The sequence below is a fragment of the Mustela lutreola genome, chromosome 11 (genome assembly GCF_030435805.1).
Source record: "Mustela lutreola isolate mMusLut2 chromosome 11, mMusLut2.pri, whole genome shotgun sequence".
Taxonomy (NCBI): domain Eukaryota; kingdom Metazoa; phylum Chordata; class Mammalia; order Carnivora; family Mustelidae; genus Mustela; species Mustela lutreola.
In genome coordinates, this window is record NC_081300.1 from 57881066 (window position 1) to 57903373 (window position 22308).

Consider the following 22308-nt stretch of genomic DNA (forward strand, 5'->3'; position numbering starts at 1 on the left):
TATGTTCTAGAATGTAATTTCAGCTAGAACGAGCTGCTATCTTTCTTTACTTTCAAGGAGGTCCTTTTACCCACATAGCCAAAAACTAGCCTGATGGGAATATTTTATTTCCAGGCACTCAGATTTCTGGGCTTTCTGTAGGAGCCAGACTGAGATGAGCTGTGGGTACCATCTTTTTGTGCCCCCCTAACATTTAATTATGAAAAATGTCAGGCATACAGAGAAATTGAAAGAATGATACAATGAACTCTCATGTATCTCTCAGCTAGATTCTACAATGACTGTTTTGCTCTACCCCCTTTATCACACATCAAATCATCCCTCCATCCACCTTACAATCTGTCTTATTTTTGGAATATACTTCAAGGCAAGTTTTAGGCATCAGCACATTTCAAAACCAAACACTCTAGCCTCTATATCATGAATAAGGGTTCAATATCTGTTTATGGCTCAATTTCCTTACAACTTTTAAAAGAAACTTTAAATCATATTTGTTTATTTGAGAGAGAGAGGGTGCACATGCATGCACGTGTGCACAAGTTGGGGGGAAGGGCAGAGGGACAAGGAAACAACTTGCTGAGCAGAGAGCCGGGCACTGGGCTTGATCCCAGGACCCTGAGATCGTGACCTGAGAGGAAGGCGAATGCTTAACTGACTGAGCCACCCAGGCACCCTTGAAACTTTAAAATCTTAAGTGTCCCAGTGGAGGCCTTTTGACAAATACATAATCTTGTGTGTCCAAGCAATTAAGTTAGAGAATACCACATCATCTCAGAACACTTGTCCCTACGACTTCATCTTTCAGAAAGTGCAGGTGACGTAGGTAAGGAATCCCAATGCTGGGCTCATAGTAAGAACACATCAAGCGCTTGAACTCCCTTCTCCCTTCTGCCAGGGGACTCTGCCATCGCTTATATACATTCAGCCACATTTTCACCAAGATAGGAATACACACTGACCTCTTCCTAAAAGTGCTTTTGTAAACATTTCACAATAAACCCTTTGTAGGGAAGGACAATGGTGTCCAGTGAACCAAGCCCAACCCAGGAAATCATAATTCCTCACTCCGAAGCCTGCTCTGTTGGTGCTGAGCAAGCTCGTGTCATGGGCCCCCTATTTGTAAAACAGGCACAATAGCCATCTATATCATACATGTGTGAAAATTACCTCGATATTTTAGTATAAGAACTAACCTAGCCCTGGGAGAACAGGAATTAAGGCTCCAATGCCAGTTTGTAAGCATTATGACTCATCCGCCATATTTTCACAGTTGGTTCCATTGGCGCCTTGTGCTCACCTCATTGCTAGAGTGAGAAGCGGCTGAATCAGGGTCATTCTGGGGACAGGGTCGCACCTGCTTGGCAAACTGTCTTACCTACCCATTCAAATATCCATCGTTAACAAACCCTGAAAGAGACCATGGGGTGACTTTAATTGTTTATTTTATTGATAACTCCAGGTTTCAGGGAGGTCGTACATGAGACTGATCTCTTGGAATGAGTAGAGGATTTCCCAGTTGCTAGTTCGAAGGACTCCAGAGACGTAAGTTGAGGTGACAACAGTTTTTAAGATTTAATTGAAATTTGCTTGAATCTTGTTCCCAAGCTCTGTGCAAAGTCAAACGATCTCCCCAGATTTACCCATTAGTTAGTGAGAATATACAGGTTTGTGTTTACTTCTAGTTCCCAAGTCCCGCTCCTCTTGAATTCATCCCTCTCTTGGGGTCCACTTCCACTTCCGCCATCTTTTTTCCTATTCTGGGTCAACCCAGACGTGGAATTCAGCCTCTTTTCTTTAATTTCCCCCATGAAGACTTTCCAAAGCAAAGCCCTGTGGAATCCCATTCTCTTTCTTTAATCTCTCCCTTCTACTCTCTCAACTCCCAAATTCCTCTGGATGGTTAGGTCCGGATTGGTTTAGCTGTGACTTGACTTCCACATATTCTTCCATTCATAGCCCTAGGGCATTACTTTCCACCCATAAGTGGGCAACCACAACATCTTTCCAAACAAAGGGAGTTCTCTAAGCAGATCTCTGGTGCAAATTCTTTAATGTACATACAGCTGACCCTTGAACAACACAGGGGTTAGGGGTGCTGACCCCTGGCTCAGTCAAAAAATCCGCATAACTTTTGACTCCCCCAGAACTTAACTACTAGCAGCCTCCTGCTGAATGGAAGGCTTACCAACAACATAAACAGTTGATTAACACAGATTTTGTATGTTGTATGTACTATGTACCGTATCCATACAATAAAGAAAGCTAGAGAAAAGGAAGTGTTATAAGAAAAATCATAAAGGAAGTGTTATAAGAAAAATCATAAAGTGTTATAAGAAAAATCATAAAGGGTGGCTCAGTGGATTGAGCCTCTGTCTTCGGCTTGGGTCGTGATCTCAGGGTCCTGAGATCGAGCCCTGCATTGGGCTTCCTGCTCAGCAGGGAGCCTGCTTCCCCCTCTCTCCCTCTGCCTGCCTCTCTGCCTACTTGTGATCTCTATAAAATAAATAAATAAAATCTTTTCTTAAAAAAGGGAAAAAAAGAAAAAGCTGATTGTTTAAAAAAAAGAAAAATCATAAAGGCAGTGCTTTACTGTCTTTATCAAAAGATAAAGTGTGAATGTGTGTACAAAAGGAATCATGCAGTTGAAACTGGTGTTGTTCAAGGGCCAACTGTATACACACACACACATGCATAATACACATGTGTTTATATGTAAGTCGCACAGATGTACAGAACTTACAACACAGAGAAATACATAGATCATTACTTGAATGGGCATAACTAAATATATGATACATATCACATGTACACACACATGAACACCTGATTATAGCCCATGACTTCCATCCACAGAGTTCTAAATCACGTTCACCACAGAGCTGGCGAACTCTTCAGCTCCTGCCCGTGCTCTTGGACTCTCATCTTTTTTTTTTTTTTTTTTTTTAAGATTCCACCCATTTATTTGACAGAGATAGAGGTTACAAGCAGGGAGAGAATCAGGCAGAGAGAGGGAGGAGGAAGCAGCCTTCCTGCTGAGCAGAGAGCCCAATGCAGGGTTCCATCCCAGGACCCCAAGACCATGCCCTGAGCCAAAGGCAGAGGCTTTAACCCATTGAGCCACCCAGGGGCCCCTTGGACTCTCATCTTAATTCTTCCTTGCCACCAATCCTCCTCTGGGACTGAAATGGATCCCATCCAGTTTGCATGGCTTAGTTTAGAAAATGAGAGACTGGAAACATCTGTTTGGTTACTCATTTGTTCAATCCCACATTCTCTCCACCTCTGATAGCCAAGCACCTACAATGGAGTCCCCTATTGGGTCCTATAGAGGAGAGGAGCTGAGCAAAGAAAGGAGGGGTCCGTGTCCGCAAAACTTAGAATCCAGCTGGGTGTGCAACACTTAGCACACACGAAACAAAAACATCCTCAAATGCACAATTCTCATCAGAAGAACAGCAAATTAGAGCAGAATGCTGAAGCCTGGCAGGGTAGCCCAACGCTGCTGTTTCAGCAGAACAAGCAGGAGGGAAAAACCACTGTGGTCAAAAGAAACTGCTGGCTTATGGATTTTTTTAAAATTACAATTTGCATGCTCTCCTAACAGTGTTAGTTCTGCTTAGATGGCAGAGTGGCTTTCATGAAAGTATGAGCTCAGCCTTGTCTTACGCTGGTTAAAAAAAAAAAAAAAAAAAAAAAAAGAGGTCAGGTAAAATGACTGTAGTAACAGCACCAAGCTAGTTGAAAACCACAGTGTCTTTCAGATGAGACAAAAAACCACACACTGGAAATTTTTTTTTTTTTTGCTCGCTAAAAACCCCTTGAAGTTGTCTGAGAAGCACGCACATACGCGATTTCCTCTTTTCTTCTTAGGAGGGTCCTCAAGGAAAACAGCTTTCAAAATCTGAAGCATCAGAGCAGTAGAATGGTGGAGAAGCCTGGGTTAACTCTGATTAAGCGGCAAGGGCCCCCTGAGTTTTAAGGAAGCACGTTGTCAGGAAGAAGCTGGAGCTGGTCATTGTTGGCATAAATCACATGTGCTTGAGGAGAAGTCAGTCTGATTCACCCAGGTCTGTGCAAAGTCAGAAATCACCAGTACTGGCAATCCAGTTCCGCTAACACACTGGCTGTACTTTGGGCTATTGTTTTCTTTATTGCCAATTTGGTTTTAGATTGAGGCCAAAGGAGAGGCTGGAGAACTGACCCAGGGTAAAATAAGAGCAGATATATCTCCCTGGCTTATCTAGGGAGAGGCACTTCATGTAGCTCTTCCAAATCTCTTCCTATAGCATGGCATTTTATAACTGAACTCTATGCTGAATATTATCATTGAAAACATTTTAAACCATTTTGGAACAGGAATGAGTAATGTCTGAATACGTTTTTGAAAACCCATGCCATATACACTGGAGGATATCTACATACAAGCTAAATAACGTCATCAGCATTCATGAGACATCAAAGCAGACCCAAGGTCAGAAAACAGAAGGGCCCTCATCCTACATGCGGATAAACATGGCCTATATGTGGTTTTGATTATTTTTTAAATTCAAAAACCAAGTGTACTTCTAATGTGTGCATGGAGGAATTTGCATATGAATTTCATGAAGAATAGGAAATATTAAGATAGTGAAGGGTGATATTTGTGTATGCAGAGGAAAGAGATCATCACCGATTTCTCGGTAGTAGTGAAACATGATAAATAACTCTTCCTTGTCAACTAACAAAAGAGGCAGAGCTAAAATAAAACAAAAGCACATCTTTGGGGGCCCAGAATTGCAACTTGGGGAACACAGACTTGGGCAGCAACCCAAATAGCGTCCTTCCAGGGAACAAACGTCAAGGGTTTTGAAAGAGGAAAAAGAATGTTTACATAAGTTGTTTACAAAGAATTTTGATTGGTGTTGGTCATAGAAAACTAATCTTCCCTAAATATCATTGGTCCCTAAAGCTACCACTAAGGGAAAGTCTGTTACTGTACATAGTTGCGAGTGTTTGTGCTGAGTTCTTGGAATTTTTTTTTGGTTCGATCCAGTGCAAAAGTTCAAAAGTTCCACCAGTGAGGACATGGGTAAGGCCCACCACATTTATGGCCAACTGGCTCCGTCTGAAAACCCCTGAACACAAGAGACCCCACTTCTGTTCACCTTCCATTATCACAGAGTCTCGAAAATGGACTGATCGATACAAGTTTTCACCTTCTACCCAAGTTAGGCGGTGCTTTTCTAGGAACTGGCTCTGTTTTTCCTTGTATACCTCTGTGACAAAATTTAATAATTAAGATTATTTATTAGAGGAAACACAAATGGTCCAAACTCGAAGACATTCAGCAAGATGAACCTACCATGCTGGGCATGATACTAAGAGAAACTGTATCCTTGTTTCATAATCTGTAGTCTTTGTTCTCTCGCTTCCTCAAACCAAGGAAGAACCGGCTGTTCCTGGGCAATCCTTACTTCTCACATGATGCTCCTACTTATTCTTTTTACTTATTTATACACTTAATGAAATCAGGCAATCACATGATGTACTTGAACTTGAAAACCCTTTATGTTGATACTTCAAATTCTATAAATTATATCCAGTTCTGGAGTTGATTCTCTAAGTTTGCCTGAGTTCTAGAAAGTTCTCTTCCACAGAAGTGGTTCCATAAACAAGTGGGAAAAGGACAGGCGGGCAGCCAATGATGTTGAAAGTATCAATGGTGACTATCTCAGGGCAACAAGCTCTTAGGTATCTTTTAATGTATTTCTTCATATGTTAAATAATTATTTGAATTTTAACAGTGATTACGAGTTGTTTATATCATCAGAAAGCTATTTCCATTGTAAAAAATTACAGAATTGGAAAAATTCACTTCGAGATATGTATAAGTAAAATTAGAATTTTAGTACCTAACACCCTACGCACAGAAAAGTTACAGAAAGAATCAAAATACACGAAGCACAACTTTTATAATATTAGAATGAAATACATAGTTCATGTCTTCATGAACTTGAGTTAGGTAGAATTTCTTAAAACAGGACAGAAAGAGCATGAATCATACAGAAAAACAATTTATAAATTTGCTTGTAATTTTTAAATGACGCCAAAATTACAGCTTAGCTTAAAAATCTGGTTTAAAAACAAGCACAAGCCATATGAGGTGCCTGGGTGGCTCAGCTGAGCAACTGACTTGATTTCCGCTCAGGTCATGATCTCGGGATCATGAGATCAGCTGTGCTGAGCTCTACGCTGGATGTGAAGCCTGCTTGGAATTCTCTCTCTCCTTCTGCCCTCCCCCAACCCATGCACGTGAGTATACATTGTCCAATTAAAAAAAAAGAAAAAGGGACACCTGAGTGGCTCAGGCAGTTAAGTGTCTGTCTTCCTCTCAGGTCATGATCCCAGGGTCCTGGAATCGAGCCCCACGCCGGGCTCATTGCTCAGCAGGGAGCCTTCTTCTCCCTCTGCCTGCCTCTCCTCCTGTTTGTGCTTGTTCTCTCTTTCTGACAAATAAATAAATAAAATCTTTAAAAAGCAAACAAACAAACAAAAAAAAACCTCTTAAAAAAAAAAAGAAAAAAAAACAGGCCATAGACTAGGAGAATATATTTATAACAGCTATTACAAAGTATCTAAGATATACAAGGGCATAAGACCAATATGCAATAAAACAAAACCCCCAATTTTTGAAAATGGGCAAAAAATATGCACAAGAAACCGAAAAAGAAAACAAAGTGACCAAAATATACAAAAATATGCTCCTCCTTGCTATACTGAGAGAAATACAAATTAAATTAGATCCTTTTTTATATATATCTGATTGTCTACAAAATGTTTAATTGTACAATATGAAACATTGGAAATATGAAAATAGAAACTTGCAAAAGTAGGAGTGAAAATAAATAAAGCTATTTTTTAAAAGATTTTATTTATGTGAGAGTGAGAAAGGGAGAGAGAGCATGAGTGGGAGGTGGGGAGCAGGAGGAGAGGGATAAGCATACTCCACATTGAATGTGGAGCCCAACTTGGGCTTGATTACATGAGCCTGAGATCACGAACTGAGCCAAAACCAAAACACAACTATTTTTTTTTTAAGATTTTATCTACTTATTTGACAGAGAGAGAGATGACAAGCAGGCAGAGAGGCAGGCAGAGACAGAAAGAGGTGGAAGCAGACTCCCCGCTGAGCAGAGAGCCCGATTCGGGGCTCGATCCTGGGACCCTGGGACCATGACCCGAGCCGAAGGCAGAGGCTCTAACCCTCTGAGCCACTCAGGCACCCCCAAAATACAAATATTTTGACATCAAATTAACAATATCCAGTAAAAGGGCACCTGGCTGGCTCAGTCATTGGAGTTTGTGACTTTTGAGGTGCAGCTCTCACGGTTGTGGGTTCAAGCCCCAAGTTGAGCACAGCATTAACTTAAAAAATAAAAAATAAATAAAAAGTTAACTCCAAAAAATTAAATAAATAAATAAACAAAACCCTCAATATCCAGGAAAGCTAAAAATTTACATTTCTTATGACCTAAAAGGTCCTCCTGCAGAGAAACTTGCAAATATGTGCATAGGAGACAGCTATAAGAAACTGGGGACATCTGAAACCCATCAGATGGGAAATGAAAAATCAAGTTTCTATTCCCAAGAACATTCAAATAGCAATTTAAAAAAATGAACTAAGTCTCTATATATTAATGTTGTAACTAGATCACAAAAACATACCATTAAGAGGGAATAAACCAGGTTGCAGAAATAGACAATATGATATAAACTAATTTAAAATAAAAAACATTGTATATATTGATGATGGATGCACACATACATGATAACTAGAGTCATGGACTGGAGTTACTCCCAGGGATATTCCCTGGGAGCACTTGAAAAGGAAAGTAAAGAAAGGTAATTGCGGAATTTTATCTGAATATTATATTACTTTTGTTAAAATATTTATAAAGCGTATTACAAGACATAAAAGTAATGACTTAGACTCTCATTCCCACTTGACCCTGACCTGATGAGCAGAATCGCAGTGTCTAGGCTATAGGAAGAGAACCTACAGGGTGCCTGTGTGGAGCCACACTTTAGTATTAAGGGCACTGAGCAGTGGTCAACCACAATTGCTGTTTACAATCATGGCATGGATAGAACACTACTGAATGTGCAGCATGAATCTAGATGATGCCCTTCGAAGAGTGCCCACTGTGAAGAGCCATCTCACTCACAGATACCACAAGGTACTAATAGTTTCTGAAATACACACACAAAGCACTGCGGGATGAAAACAGCTCTCAGCCCGAAGAAGATTACACTGGAAGAAGAAATCAAAGCATTTTTGAAGAAAGCTCAGATCGGACATGGAGTTGGTCAAATCAGTCTGAAAACTCCCCTGTCCTCCAAAAAATTGTCTTTTTCTTTTTTTTAAGATTTCTATTTATTTATTTGAAAGAGATTGCTCACATGAGTGGGGGGGTCAGAGGGAGAGGGAGAGAGAGAGTCCCAAGCAGACTCCCTGCTAAGCCTAGAGCCCAACACAAGGCTTGATCCCATGATCCTGGGATTCTGATGTGAGTCGAAATCAAGAGTGGGTTGCTTGACTGACTGAGCCACTCAGGTGCCCCCAAAAGTCTTCCTTTAAACATGGAAAGCACACGGCCTCTCTTGACATGAGGAAGGAACACATATTTTATGAAGATAAAGGGCATTTTCTCAGTGAAATTTCCGAATTTTTTCTTCTATCTCATCTGCTCTCACATCTGCTGGGCATGGGATGGGGATCTCTGTCAGAATATCTGACAACTTCTATCAGCCCCGTTGGATAAACACTTAGGATGTGACCGTGTTGTCTACTAAAGTCTGCACTGAACCATGCTCTTTATTCTTGGAGAAGTACGAACTAGAAAGCCAAGTAGCAAATGCAAGCTCCACAGCAGAGTTCATACACTAAAATGCTTGTGCTTTCACTTATAAGGACCGAAGCTTCCAACTGTGACTTAGTTAAGTAACTGTTAAGTGTCAGTATTCTGTCGGAGGCACCTACCCAGTCCGGTTTCAGACTCTTCCTCAGTGTATGTAGTTGGTGTATTTAACTGTATCCTTTGTGCTGGATTGATGGGGGTGTCAGCTCTTAGAATCAGTGTTAATCTGTGTGTACATTTAAAAACTGGAAATAGAAAGGCAAATAATCTTTGCCAAATTCTTCAGAGATGAGTATATTTGCATATGGTTTAAAACCAAACTTTATGAAAGCTTTTGATTAAACCAGAGGAAAAGTAATTTATTTAAAAATAAACATTCGTAATTCCTCAGTGCTACTAGGGACCTTCCAGGCTTGTTTTGGGTGATTATAACTAGAGCCAGGCACAGCAATGGAAATGACCTTATTTTGGGCCTTTGCCATTCAACAGCTGGGAGGGCTTAGGATGTCAAAAGACCAAAGTAGGAACATAACCACCTCTGGGACCTTCTGGACCTTGCTTGGAGCAGAGGTTGGGCTTGATGAGTTGACTTAAACCTTCTCCCAGCTTTGCTGAAGGAAACCAAGGTCTGGGTTGATTGATAGCTATTAGCGACTATTTTATTTGTCAATATTCTAAAAATTCTAGGAAGTCTGTATCATGAAAAAAATCCTCTCTCAACCCAGGCCCTGGTGTTCACCTCACCCCAGTGAGAAAGTCAGCTTCTAAGTCATGCCCTCCCCACCCATGCTTCCCATTGGGTCACACTTCACCAAGTTAGGGCTCTTTCTTTCCTGAGATGCTTGAGCAAAACAGCTTCGACAGGACCAGCTCAACAAGATTCAGACTTAAACCTCCTATTTAAGTTATTTCGTTCACCAGTTTTCTCCAGAAACCAACTCTGAGACAAAGATTTGAGTCCAAGTAGTTTATTTTGGGGTGAAGCAAGAATGTGTTATTGAGTGGGTTACCCCTGTCAATATGTGGGGTGGGAGGGTGGTCAGTACCGCTGGGGAACTATGGATAATAGCAGAGAACACAACTCAGAGTCATCCCACCAAAGCGGGGCAAGGAAGTTCAGGGATTTTTCCTCCCATTCACATATCAGTAGCTGAGAGCTGCACCGGCACTCCTGGCTGAAACCCCCAAATGGAAACTTGTGGGTGCTTGCAGAAGGTTGCCCTGGTGTACTTGGTGATGGCCAGTACCTACAGGTTACAGGCAGACCACAGGCAGTATCTGCTATCATCAGTACAAATAACATGTAGGGCTCTTGTTTTAGTGATGCTGGAAAGCTTCTGGGGGAAGTATTCAGTGTCACAGGGAATATTCCCTGTAGAAGTCTTCCAAGGTTTCTTATGCTTGGCTTATGAACTAACTGTGCATCAGAGCCCTGTAGAAGACTGAGTTGGCAGTCCCCCACCCCGCCCTATTTCCAGTACATGCACTGGAATTCTCAGGTCTTTCAGGAAATTCAGAGGTCTTTCATGTGTTTTTTTCTCTTTTATTAACTGTAAGGATATAGCTCATTATTCATATTTAGTGAGCCCTCCCTTCAGTGTGAAAAAGCACACAGTATAAATTGTAATACTCTTCCTACCCTCAAGGACCATGTAGTCTAGTTGGTCAATTACAATGTGTATCATTCCTCTTTTCAGGTGAAATACGGAGTAAGGACTAAAGGCTCAAAAGCCTTTCCAGCTGGAAAACCTATAAAAACAGAAATCAAGTTAGCTTGGGATTAGCACTGAAATACCAGAATTGTAGAATTCTGTCCCTGATTGAAACGACCTCGGCAGAGTTACTGAAGATGATTCCACTTTTAACATTGTGTTATAGTTAGTGTTTTGTCTCACTGTAGCTATACTGTCAACTCCTTAAGAACAAGGATAATTTCCATATTAGTTCTCTCTTGCTGCAAAACAAATAATCCCCAAATTTAACAGCTTAAAACAAGACAGATTTATTATCCCACAGGTTCTATGAATCAGGAATATGGGCAGAGTTTATCTGGATCCTCATTCTCAGGGGCTTCCAAGCTGACATGATTGTTGACAGAATTAAGCTCTTCATGGACTGATAAACCGTGGGGGCCTGCATCAGGCTCTCTGCTAAGCGGGGAGCCTGCTTCCTTCTCTCTCTCTCTCTCTGCCTGCCTCTCTGCCTACTTGTGATCTCTGTCTGTCAAATAAATAAAATGAAATAAAATATTTTTTTTAAAAAAAGCACCAAAAACCCTGTGGGGCCTGGTTCCTAGATTGTAGTTGCCTGGAGGCTACCCCCAGCCTCCTTGCCAGGGGGGCCTCTCCAATATTGGTTTCACCAGAGCATGCCAACCATGAAAGCAATAGAAACAGAAGTCATAGTCTTTTCTAACCTAATTATAGAAGTGACAGCCCATCACCTTTGCCATATTCTATTGGTGAGAAGAAAGTCACTCAGCCCAGCCATACTTAAGAGAAGGAGATTACGTTAAGAACAAGAATACAAGGAAGCAGGAATCACCGGGGGTCATCTTATGGGTCAGCCTGCCTTACTACCCAGTATAGTAGGTGCTCAATAGTGTTTATTATTTTGAACATTTACTGTTCCTAAAACAACAGAACAAGTTGCAAAACCGCATCACAGCAAAAGAACGCCCAATTTCAGAGGGAGCAGATCACCTAATAGGACGGTTTGCTGTCGTACATTCTCTTTAGTGGACAAATCCACTTAAGACCTTGATCCCGTACTAATAGCAACACTTTGAGCTCCTTGGGGTGCGTGAGACTGTGTCCTTTATCTCAACATCTTCAACAATTCCTGCCCTTTCCCTAACACATGAAAGGAACTTGGCAAACATTGAATGGATTGAAGAATGATTTGGTGAATGACAATGTCTGTCTCTCTTAGGATTTTTCCCCCCCAGGCTACACATTTAATAAAATGTTATGCCAATTTAGAAAGGAGTCATGGGGCCATGGGGAAGTTTATTATTGCAAAGCCCCTAAACAAATATTTGATTAGATGAATGTCAACAAGGTATTCCTTCTGATGGTTCTAGTACTTTTATATTATAATACCTTTCAAAATACGAATCAGAGAAAACCTATAATGTGGAAAAATAGAAACCATGTGCAGTAAAATCTGCACTTGCTTATACAGTCAGATTGAGTCTTTGTAGCATAGGCATTAGAAAGATAGAACTGACAATCGAGTTTTATCTAGAGGTTGACTAGCAAGGATTTGGATGCTAGATGTACTCTGGGGAGTAGCGTCTCACAGATTTTTAAGTTAGAGTTCAGCAGAAGTGTGAATCCACGCGAAAATTAGTGCAAACCCTTTTCTACAGAAGGTCAGCTGTAAATTTTTGCAAGGCCTTAGAAGATTAAGATTCAGTGGGTTTTAAGAATGTATCACATGAAATGCTGGTTAGAAAAGGAAGTGCTTTTTTTTTTTTTTAAGATTTTATTTATTTATTTGACAGAGAGAAATCACAAGTAGATGGAGAGGCAGGCAGAGAGAGAGAGAGAGGGAAGCAGGCTCCCTGCCGAGCGGAGAGCCCGATGCGGAACTCGATCCCAGGACCCTGAGATCATGACCTGAGCCGAAGGCAGCAGCTTAACCCACTGAGCCACCCAGAAGTGCTTTTATTCAGAGCAATTAATCCTTAGTCTTGGAGCTGATAGACATTCTCTCATCCCTTTCTCTCTCTCTCTTTCCTTCACTGCCCCCCCATCTCTATAGCTCTATCTCTATCATTTCCTCTATTCAAGGAAGAGTCATTTCCCGATTCTATACACATAAGATATTTATAGAAAGTCACGAACATCACTGGCCAATTCAGCCTTCTTATTCTGTTTTGGATGACTCAAACCATGCATATTAATACCAACATTCCTTGGATGTTGATAGATGAGTAAGAATCAGATTGTGTACTTCGTAAGAATGACAAGGGGGTTCCCAAGAGCTACAAATTCTGCAAAACAAATCCCTTAAGTAAATAATGGAAAATGGGAGTTTATTTTAAGCCCTTTGAAAAGTTGAAAAATGATGCAAAAGGAAAGGACTCTTCTGTTCTTAGTCAGCTTTTGACCTTTGACTGTGTAAACACAAGACACACAAGAGCTAGAGCTAGGAAACAGAACATTATTTCCCTACTATGTGGATGGACAAAATGAAACCTCCCATTAACTTTTAAAGAGATATACTACAGCACTATTACACAGAACATTACATTTAATCATTTATTTTCAAAGAAGGCAGTAGGTGATATTTTTAGCAATCTCAGTAAATTTTTTTTTAATCTGTACGGTGAGGAGATTGCACCAGATCTTTTCCAGTCTTTTCTGCTCTAAACTGTTAATACCAGGACTCACTGAGTCAGGCTATCTCAGAATCCATACATTAGTTTCTTTCTTTCTTTTTTGTTTTTTAAGATTTTATTTATTTATTTGACAGACAGAGATCACAAGTAGGCAGAAAGACAGGCAGAGAGAGAGGAGAAAGCAGGCTCCCTGCTGAGCTCATGACCTGAGCCGAAGGCAGAAGCTTTAACCCACTGAGCCACCCAGGCACCCCTCTTTTTTTTTTTTTAAGAATTTATTTGTTTGGGTACCTGGGTGGCTCAGTGGGTTAATCCACAGCCTTCAGCTCAGGTTGTGATCCCAGGGTCCTGGGATCAAGTCCCGCATCGGGCTCTCTGCTTTGGCGGGGAGCCTGCCTCCCCCCCGCCTTTCTACCTGCCTCTCTGCCTACTTATAATCTCTGTCTGTCAAATAAATAAATAAATTGTTTAAAAAAATTTAAAAAAAGAATTTATTTGTTTGTCAGAGAGAGAGAAAGAGCACAAGCGGGGGGAACAGCAGGCAGAGGGAAAAGAAGGCTCCCTGACCTGAGCCAAAGGCAGACACTTAACTGACTGAGCCACCCAGGCATCCCCTCATACAATAATTCTTGTCTTTCCACCACCCTAATACTGCAGCCCCTTCTAATTCTAATTCTATCACATGCCCATCTTGACATTAACACATAACTATTAACACACAGTAGCACACCAGCCCCTGCCAGAAGCATCTGGCTTCCAGAAAGGACAACGAAGACCCCAGCATCAACATCAAGTACCCTTGTTACCATGCATTGAAATTACCTGGTGGTTAAGTGGGCTGCAGAAGAAGCAGGGAAATGTCTCCTCTAAGCATTTTTTGTTTTGTTTTGTTTTTTGTTTTTTGTTTTTTTTTTTTTACCAGCAGGAAGGATCAGTTTAGAAGATTAGTTATTTGCCACCTTGAACTTTCAGCTGCTTTCTAACAAAACATCTCTTTCACTTCCTTCAAGTAGAAAACTCATTCCCAGGAAACCCTATTTATGCAATTCCTATGGAGACTTCCAGTCTTAACCCCAAATGAACTCCCCCAAGAAGGCTTTGGCACTCCTACTTCTAAGTTCCCATTTCGTCTTGCACATATACTCTGTATTACAATCATTTCCTTGCAGTGTGCGAGGTCTTCCCAAGAAGGGCTATGGTCTTCCATCTTTGTATCTTCAGTGCCCTAGTGCCTAGTGTATAATTAGGGCTGAAAATATATTTGTATAGCCCATGAATCAATGAAAAGACTTTTCTGACCAATTTTACCCTGCTCTGATTATTCTTTCATTACAGAGCTTAGGCTGCTTACACCATGCCACCCAACTACTTAGCAGCAGTATAATATTTCTTAGTCAAGGAATATTTTTTTTTTTTATTTTTTATAAACATATATTTTTTATATACATATATTTTTAAGTCAAGGAATATTTTATATGAACTAGGACTATTTAAACAAATTTTATATAAATCTTTTTGTAACTGGTCAAGGAAGACATGATTTCAGATTTGCACAGGAATTTTTAAGGAGCAGCCTTGTGGGAGACAGTCCGGAGCTGTTTCTTCTGCCTAAAATTAAAACTGTCCAAGGAGCCTAAGAACTGGCTCATTTTCCTTTTCCCAGCCCACACTCACTGATGCCCTAAATTAAAACTTGAATTAATAGCAGAAAAAGGAAATATACTCTGAAGAGGTTTTCATCCCCTGAAAGGAAGTGAGTATGAAAGAAAGTTATCAACTTTTTCACTTTTATATTTCCTATATTACACTGTTTCTCAACATGAACACGGTTTTATTTTCTTGTGATTAAAAATAATACATGTTTATTGAAATAAATTCAGACAATACAAAAAGCGTAAAAAAAAAATAAAGATTATCGGGGTGCCTGGGTGGCTTAGTCGGTTAAACGGCTGCCTTCAGCTCAGGTCATGATCCTGGAGATCCTGGAATCCCAGGATGGAGTCCCGCATTGGGATCCCTGCTCAGCAGGGAACCTGCTTCTCCCCCTTACCTTTCCCCTCTCATACTCTCTCTCTCTCTCAAATAAAAAAAGTACAAAAAAAGTTGTCTTATATCCAATCACCCAGAGAGAACACTTACTAACATTCTGATGTGTACCTTTCCTTATGTTATTCTCTGCACATACAAAGACGTTTTATAAAATATTATTTTATTTATTAAAAAGATTTTATTTATTTATTTGACAGACAGAGATCACAAGTAGGCAGAGAGGCCGGCAGAGAGAGAGGAGGAGTAAGCAGGCTCCCCACTGAGCAGAGAGCCCAATGCGGGACTCGATCCCAGGAGCTTGGGATCACGACCTGAATCAAAGGCAGAGGCTTTAACCCACTGAGCCACCCAGGCGCCCCTGTTTTATAAAATTTTAAAAGTTCAACTTAACACCTCATGGGCATCTTTCCTTTAAAAATAAATACTGATCTTTGTTACTGTTTTTAAACCTGCAGAGCAACATCCCATTGTATGGTTGTACTGTGATTTGTTTAATCAACTCTCTGTTGATGATAATCATTTACATGGCTTCCAGGATTTCAGTATTATGAATAGCACTGTGATGAACATACCTATTAGTACAACTTTGTAGATTTTTCCAGTTATTTCCTTAGGATAAATTCACAGACATAAAACTGCTGGATAAAAGGGTTTGCATATAAAGAAACTCAATGTATATTGCCAAATCGCCCTCTGGAGAGGCCGATTTTATCTGCATTGCTATCACTGCATGAGATCCTGCAGCTGCACACATTACCAACACCAGTAGTTAGCAATCTTAAACTTTTACCTATCTATGGAGCAAAAATTATATTCATTGTTTCATTACGTTGATTACTTGATAGGGAAACATTGATCAAATTCTTTTTTTATTTTAATTTTTTATTTTTTATAAACATATATTTTTATCCCCAGGGGTACAGGTCTGTGAATCACCAGGTTTACACACTTCACAGCACTCACCAAAGCACATACCCTCCCCAATGTCCATAATCCCACCCCCTTCTCCCAAACCCCCTCCCCCCAGCAACCCTCAGTTTGTTTTGTGAGATTAAGAGTCACTTATGGTTTGTCTCCCTCCCAATCCCATCTTGTTTCATTTTTTAAAAGATGTATTTATTTTAGAGAGAGAGACTGAGAGAGCGAGCACACGAGCATGCAAGTGGGGGAGGGGGAGAGGGAGAGAATCTCAAACAGACTTCCTACTGGGTGGAGAGCACAACACTGATTTAGATCCCAGGACCCCAAGATCATGATGCCAGCCAAAACCAAGAGTCCGATCCTTAACCAACTGAGCCACCCAGGCATCCCTCATTGATTAAATTCTTAGAGGAAATTTCACTTAAGTCTTAGAGGCTACTAATATTCAGTCCCACATTAGGGAAGTAACAAGCGACCTGAATCTGCTAATGGTTCAGGTGACATTCTGCCTATTACTTTTTTAGACAGTCTGTTCTTGAGGTCTGTAATTACTGACTGTTTTGACTTTCAGTTTCCCTTTTGGTCCCACATATCCAAGATTACCTTGAGAAGAGTTTGGAAAGATCACGAAGTTATTTATTACCCTTCTACCTCCCCTCACTTCAGAGTGAAACAGCATGAAACAGGTCTAACTCCTCGGTGTACCACTGTGACCACATCATGCTTCTTTGTATCCTCAAATTTCCTACTTGAAAGACCTTTATTCCCTTCTCTCTCTAACATTCTTACTCATCCAGCAATAACTTTGTCTCCTTTGACCCCTTCCTTTGAAATTGACTCAGTTCCTCTTCTTCCCTCAAAGCCAGACTTAATCTGCATTTCATGTTATTCATTAGGAAACCTGATGAGGTTGGTCAGTATTGTTAAAGCTGGCACGTGAGAGGCAGAGCACATTATGCCATGCCTGAGACTGCTTTAATAAGTATGATGTGATCTAGGAGGATGATTTAATGTTCTAATTATACTTGCAGAAATTGAGGATCAAAGCTTCACAGAATCTAGTAAGAGATGAGGTCAGAATTGCAATCCAAGTCCCTCTGATTAGAAAGCTCATGGTTTTCATTATACCATGTCCTCACTAGTGCCTGTTTGTGATGGTTTGAATGGAGAAGACATCATAGAAATGGCAGAACCCAAGTTCCTCCATTTTTCACTCCCCTCGACTTTTTTACAGTTCTCCTAACTCCTACTCCCCCATTCCTCCCTGCCCCCACAAACCCCACACACATTCTTTAATTAAAGGGTTGACCACTATAGTTAGGGTCAACTTCCCTGGGCTTATGGTAGTAGCTCTAACTTCGAATCATGGGATGTCTAACCAGGCAGCCATGATATTCATTACAGTGTATAATCAAGCCACTTTAATCAAGACTATATGGTTAGGGCGCCTGGGTGGCTCAGTAGGTTAAGCTGCTGCCTTCGGCTCAGGTCATGATCTCAGGGTCCTGGGATCGAGTCCCGCATCGGGCTCTCTGCTCAGCAGGGAGCCTGCTTCCCCCTCTCTCTCTCTGCCTGCCTCTATGCCTACTTGTGATCTCTCTCTGTCAAATAAATAAATAAAATCTTTAAAAAAAAAAAAGACTATATGGTTAGATCACTGACATTGAACTCACTGGCATGTGTTGGTTTGTGACTAGAAACAATGGCTTTGAGAGTGGAGGGAAGAACAGGGATTTTTCACACATCCCCCACAATTCCTTCACCTAGATTCTGCAAAGAATCATTGATCATGTTTTAGGTTACTTTATATGTGGAGTGGCTCTAGAAATGAACTCATGTTATCAGGTGTGAGGAAGATTAATCCTAATGTTTTCACTTGAGAATTATGGTCAGTTAAGGATAAGCCAAAATCATGCTGGACATGAACAGATGTTTTGAACTGGGGAATGAAGTGGTATGTTACACTTACTGGCATTGAATGACTACTGAAAGCATTTACTTTCTGTAACTTCTTCAAGGGAGGGTTAACAGGCTAGACACTCCTTTAGATCTGATTCTTACTTTTTGAACATTACTCTTTGCACTCTTTGGTTTTGCTCCTAGGTAACAGAAATTAGGGACACCTGCTAAGTCCTGGCTTGGATGTCAGAAACCAATGAGATAAATACGTTCTTCATGGACTGTGAATCCACAAGACACTATCCTACTATAGAAGACTCCCAAGCTAACATTTACCAAGCACTTACTCTATGCTCAGCACTTTTTTTTGGGAAGATTTTATTTATTCATTTGAGAGAGAGAGAGGTGATAGCAAGAGAGAGAGAGAACAAGCACAAGCAGGGGGAGTGGGAGAGGGGGAAGCAGGCTTCCCACTGAGCAGGGAGCCCGATGTGGGGCTCGATCCCAAGACTCTGAGATCATGACCTGAGAGGAAGGTAGATGCTTACCTGACTGAGCCACCCAGGCATGCCTATGCTCAGTACTTTTTAAAGAACTTTACAGGCATTAACTCATTTTATTCCCATAATAAAGCAATGAGGAGGGCACTTGGGTGGCTCAGTGGGTTAAAGCCTCTGCCTTTGGCTCAGGTCATGATCCCAGAGTCCTGGGATCCAGGCCTGCATTGGGCTCTCTGCTCAGCGGGGAGCCTGCTTCCCCCTCTCTCTCTGCCTGCCTCTTTGTCTACTTGTGATCTCTCTCTGTCAAATAAATAAATAAAATCTTAAAAAAAAAAAAAAAGCAATGAGGAGGGTACTATTACTAGATAGAAGTCTTGAGAGACCAAGTTGCCTAAAGTCACACAGCTACAAAGCAATAGATACAGGATCTGAACCAGCAATCTCCTTCTAGAGCCTGTTCTGTTAGCCACCATGACAGGTATGCCACTGAGATAGAGAAGTCTGCTGGAGGAATAGCTGAGACCCCTGAAAGGTAAGAGTTCTTTGTCTTCCCAGGGAATGTGGTAATCCACATATGATACTTGGAATTGCTGCAGCATCCTGTGACCATAACAGGATTACAGCTCTAGTTCGGTGGAGCAGAAAGATGGAAGGTTCTCAAGTTTTTAAGGACATCCTTGAGTAACTGAATTATCTAATCTTGGAACTGCTTTACCTTTGGAACTCTTTTCATGTGATATAATGAACTCAAAACTGTTGAATTTCCTTCCATCTGGTTTTCTGTTACTTGTATGGAAAAGCACTCTCACTGATACTCATGTACATATGCATAATCCAACCAGAGACGTACAACTCTTTGAGAGAGTCCACCATGTGCAAGATTTTCATTCAGTTAGATGTCTTCCATATACCAGGCACAGTACAAAATGTTGAATCAAACAAGTTGGGAAGGGTAGGTTCCTACACCTATAAAGAATAATAATGTGGTGGTAAATATGGTACTGAATGTGGAGGCAGACTTGTATAAGGAAGGCGTCAAGAGAACTAACCTAGACCAAGAGGTCAGAAGACCGAGGTAGAACCAGGTGACGGCATGTGTACCAGATTCAAAGAATCCATGCCATATTGGTATCATCTACTTGTAAGTTTGTTATATATTTAATTTGCTACATACTTTAGTTTTAGTTGTATAAGACACAGTGATATGTGTATAATAGTGTTGGGTGTATATATATTTAGGTGAATTTATAATACAATAATTATTTATTTTTAAACAATTTTTTTGATATTTAAAAATTTATTTTCTAGTAATCTCTACACCCAACATGGGGCTTGAACTCATGTTCCTGAGATCAAGAGTCACATGCTCCTATGACTGAGCCAGTCAGCTACCCTTATAATACAATAATTTAAATCGGCATGGAGACCCAGAATATTTTACCCTTTTAAATGTAAATAGTGAAACCAATTTAGGAGAAGCAGACTAATATAAGGGATAAGCAAAGAAATGGGAATGGAGGCATTTGGTGTCTATTTGTAGCTCACTGGCTGGGAGCCTTCTTGTAACTTGAATCTCATACTTCGTAAAATATGATTCATATGTGGTTGCAATGGAATACTTCAGAGTTTTTAAATTAATGAAGAATAAAATTTTAAAATCCCTATACTGCTGTGAAAGTTCCAGAAATCTTTCATAAGTTCAGCAAAGAAAATGGGCAAAAGGAAGGGGTGGTACAGGACATGACACACAAGAAAGGAAGGCAGAGAAGGGAAAAATCAAAAGGCAGTAAAGTGCTTGGTAAACTCTACACAGCAGAAAACAGCACTGTGCATATTACAGCTGTTACTGAGTAAATACTTGTTGGAATTTCCAGAGGTGATCAAACAAACATCAAGAAGGAAGTGGTGTTTTTTTTTTTCTTGCTTTATTATGGAAAATTTCTAACATGTACAAAAGTACTGAAAATAGTCATGAGAACTACCGCATCTTCGACAGTCATTAATCATGGCCAATCTTGTTTCATTTCCATTATTCTGAAGCAAATTCCAGATATATTATATCGCCCCTAAATATGTCAGCACACATCTCTAAAGCAAAAGGCATTTAGTGTCTACCTCACTCGGTGACAGTCTTCTACATCTTCATATAACTTCATATAACTTGTAATACATGATTTACAAGAGGTTACAACGGAATTTTTTTTTAAGTAACCACGATTAAAAAAAAAAAAAAAGTAGGTGGTTAAATCCCCAAAAGGCTCTCCAGGGGGGGAAGCTCACCTCATAAATCCAGATCGGCGTTACATTCCCTAAAAGCCCAAGGAACAGCTCACTGTCTCTTCCTTTCAAGGTTGAGACCCCAGCCACAGTCTGTGCAACCCAGCCTTTTACGGACCTCGCGGGCCTTCGCCCCGCCCCGGCCGAGGAAGTCCCCGCCCATTGGGCCCCAGCAGCCCTCGCGAGCCTCCGCGCGTCCCCGCCGCCCCAGACTCCCTAGGCCTGGGGTCGGGAGCGCGCACGCCGTGCGTCCCAAGGCTCGCTCAGGATTCTCGCCTGGTGCCGCAGGGAAAGGCCAACGGTTTGGTCCGCCATGTTCTTCTCCGCGGCGCTCCGGGCCAAGGCGGCTGGTCTCACGGCCCAGTGGGTAAGGAGGTTCGGAATGAGCCCCGGCACTGCCGCCGCCCTTTCATCTTTCTCGGTGTCTCTTTTTGTGGTGGGCAACGAGAGCGCTGGGCCCTGGACGGCTTGCAGGCGGTGGCAAGGACACTGCGGCCTTCGCCCTTTCCCAGGGAGGCCGCCACAGCTTCACGGCGAGCCAGGAGCTCCGAGGGAGGGTCGCAGACGTAGCTGCGGCGGGTGCGTGGCCTCCCCCACAGGTTTGGGAAGTTAACGCCTAATGTGGTCAAGGAGAGGAAGAAGGAGGGGCCGCCCGGTGGTCTGTTTGTTGCCGTTTCGCCGCAGCGCAGAACAGAGGCCTGGCCTGCGTGGGCCAGATAGGTTTCTAAGACCCCCTCCCCCCTCCGCCGCCCCCTGCCGCCCCCCGCCCACCGAGGAAGCACCTTGAAGATCAAGCCTGGCGACCTTGTTGCTGTCAGGTTGCAGCGCACTGGAGAGGACTCTGAAATTGTTGGCTCCGGCTTGCGTGTTGAAAGCTTGGAGAGCGTTTCCTTAGGCGAAAGGGGTTTGATTTAGTGAAGATCGTATTCTGCGTATTTATTAACTCTGAAAGGACACCCCCACAAATCCTTCTGCATCCAGAAGGATTTTAAGAGCTTGAATGGGCTTCCGAGGTCCAAGTACATGTCCTTATTTTAGGTAAGGAGATTGAATCTCAGGTCGAAACACTCATTCAAGTTAACTTAGAAATGGTGACTCCATTAATGACGATTATAGCAGCATTTACTGGAAAGAAGCCCCCTTTTCCCCCCTAGCAGTAAAATAGAAAGGTTGAGTCAGTTCTTAGAAGACAAGGAGAGAATGCATAGTAGTATATATAGTTCAGGGCTTTATAGAGTTAGACCTGAATTTGGCTGGTGGTTTCGCTACCTTTTCTTGATTTGTGACGTTGGGCTGTGATAATCTCTCACTTAGTTTTCTTGGTCGTAAAATGGGAGGAATATTCCAATTTGCAGAGTTTAGTCTTTCAATAAACATTTGAGGTCCTAATGCGCGGCTGGGCTACCTAGTAATGATAGGT

At 41.5% G+C, this 22308-nt stretch overlaps 2 protein-coding genes across 3 annotated transcripts in view; one reads left to right on the plus strand and one right to left on the minus strand.

Annotated features, from left to right (window-relative positions):
* The window catches only part of LOC131810802 (uncharacterized), a 100999-nt gene extending 80013 nt beyond the window's left edge, over nucleotides 1-20986 (minus strand). For both annotated transcript variants that reach the window (XR_009345717.1, XR_009345718.1), the window contains exon 1: nucleotides 20892-20986. The gene's annotated coding sequence lies outside the window, so the exon portion shown is untranslated. The remainder of the gene's footprint in view (nucleotides 1-20891) is intronic.
* Nucleotides 20987-21098: 112 nt separating this feature from the next.
* Nucleotides 21099-22308, plus strand: part of NDUFV2 (NADH:ubiquinone oxidoreductase core subunit V2) — a 36295-nt gene continuing 35085 nt past the window's right edge. The window contains exon 1 of the mRNA XM_059138623.1: nucleotides 21099-21255. Within this exon, the coding sequence (XP_058994606.1) occupies nucleotides 21202-21255 (54 nt within the window). The 5' untranslated portion in view covers nucleotides 21099-21201. The remainder of the gene's footprint in view (nucleotides 21256-22308) is intronic.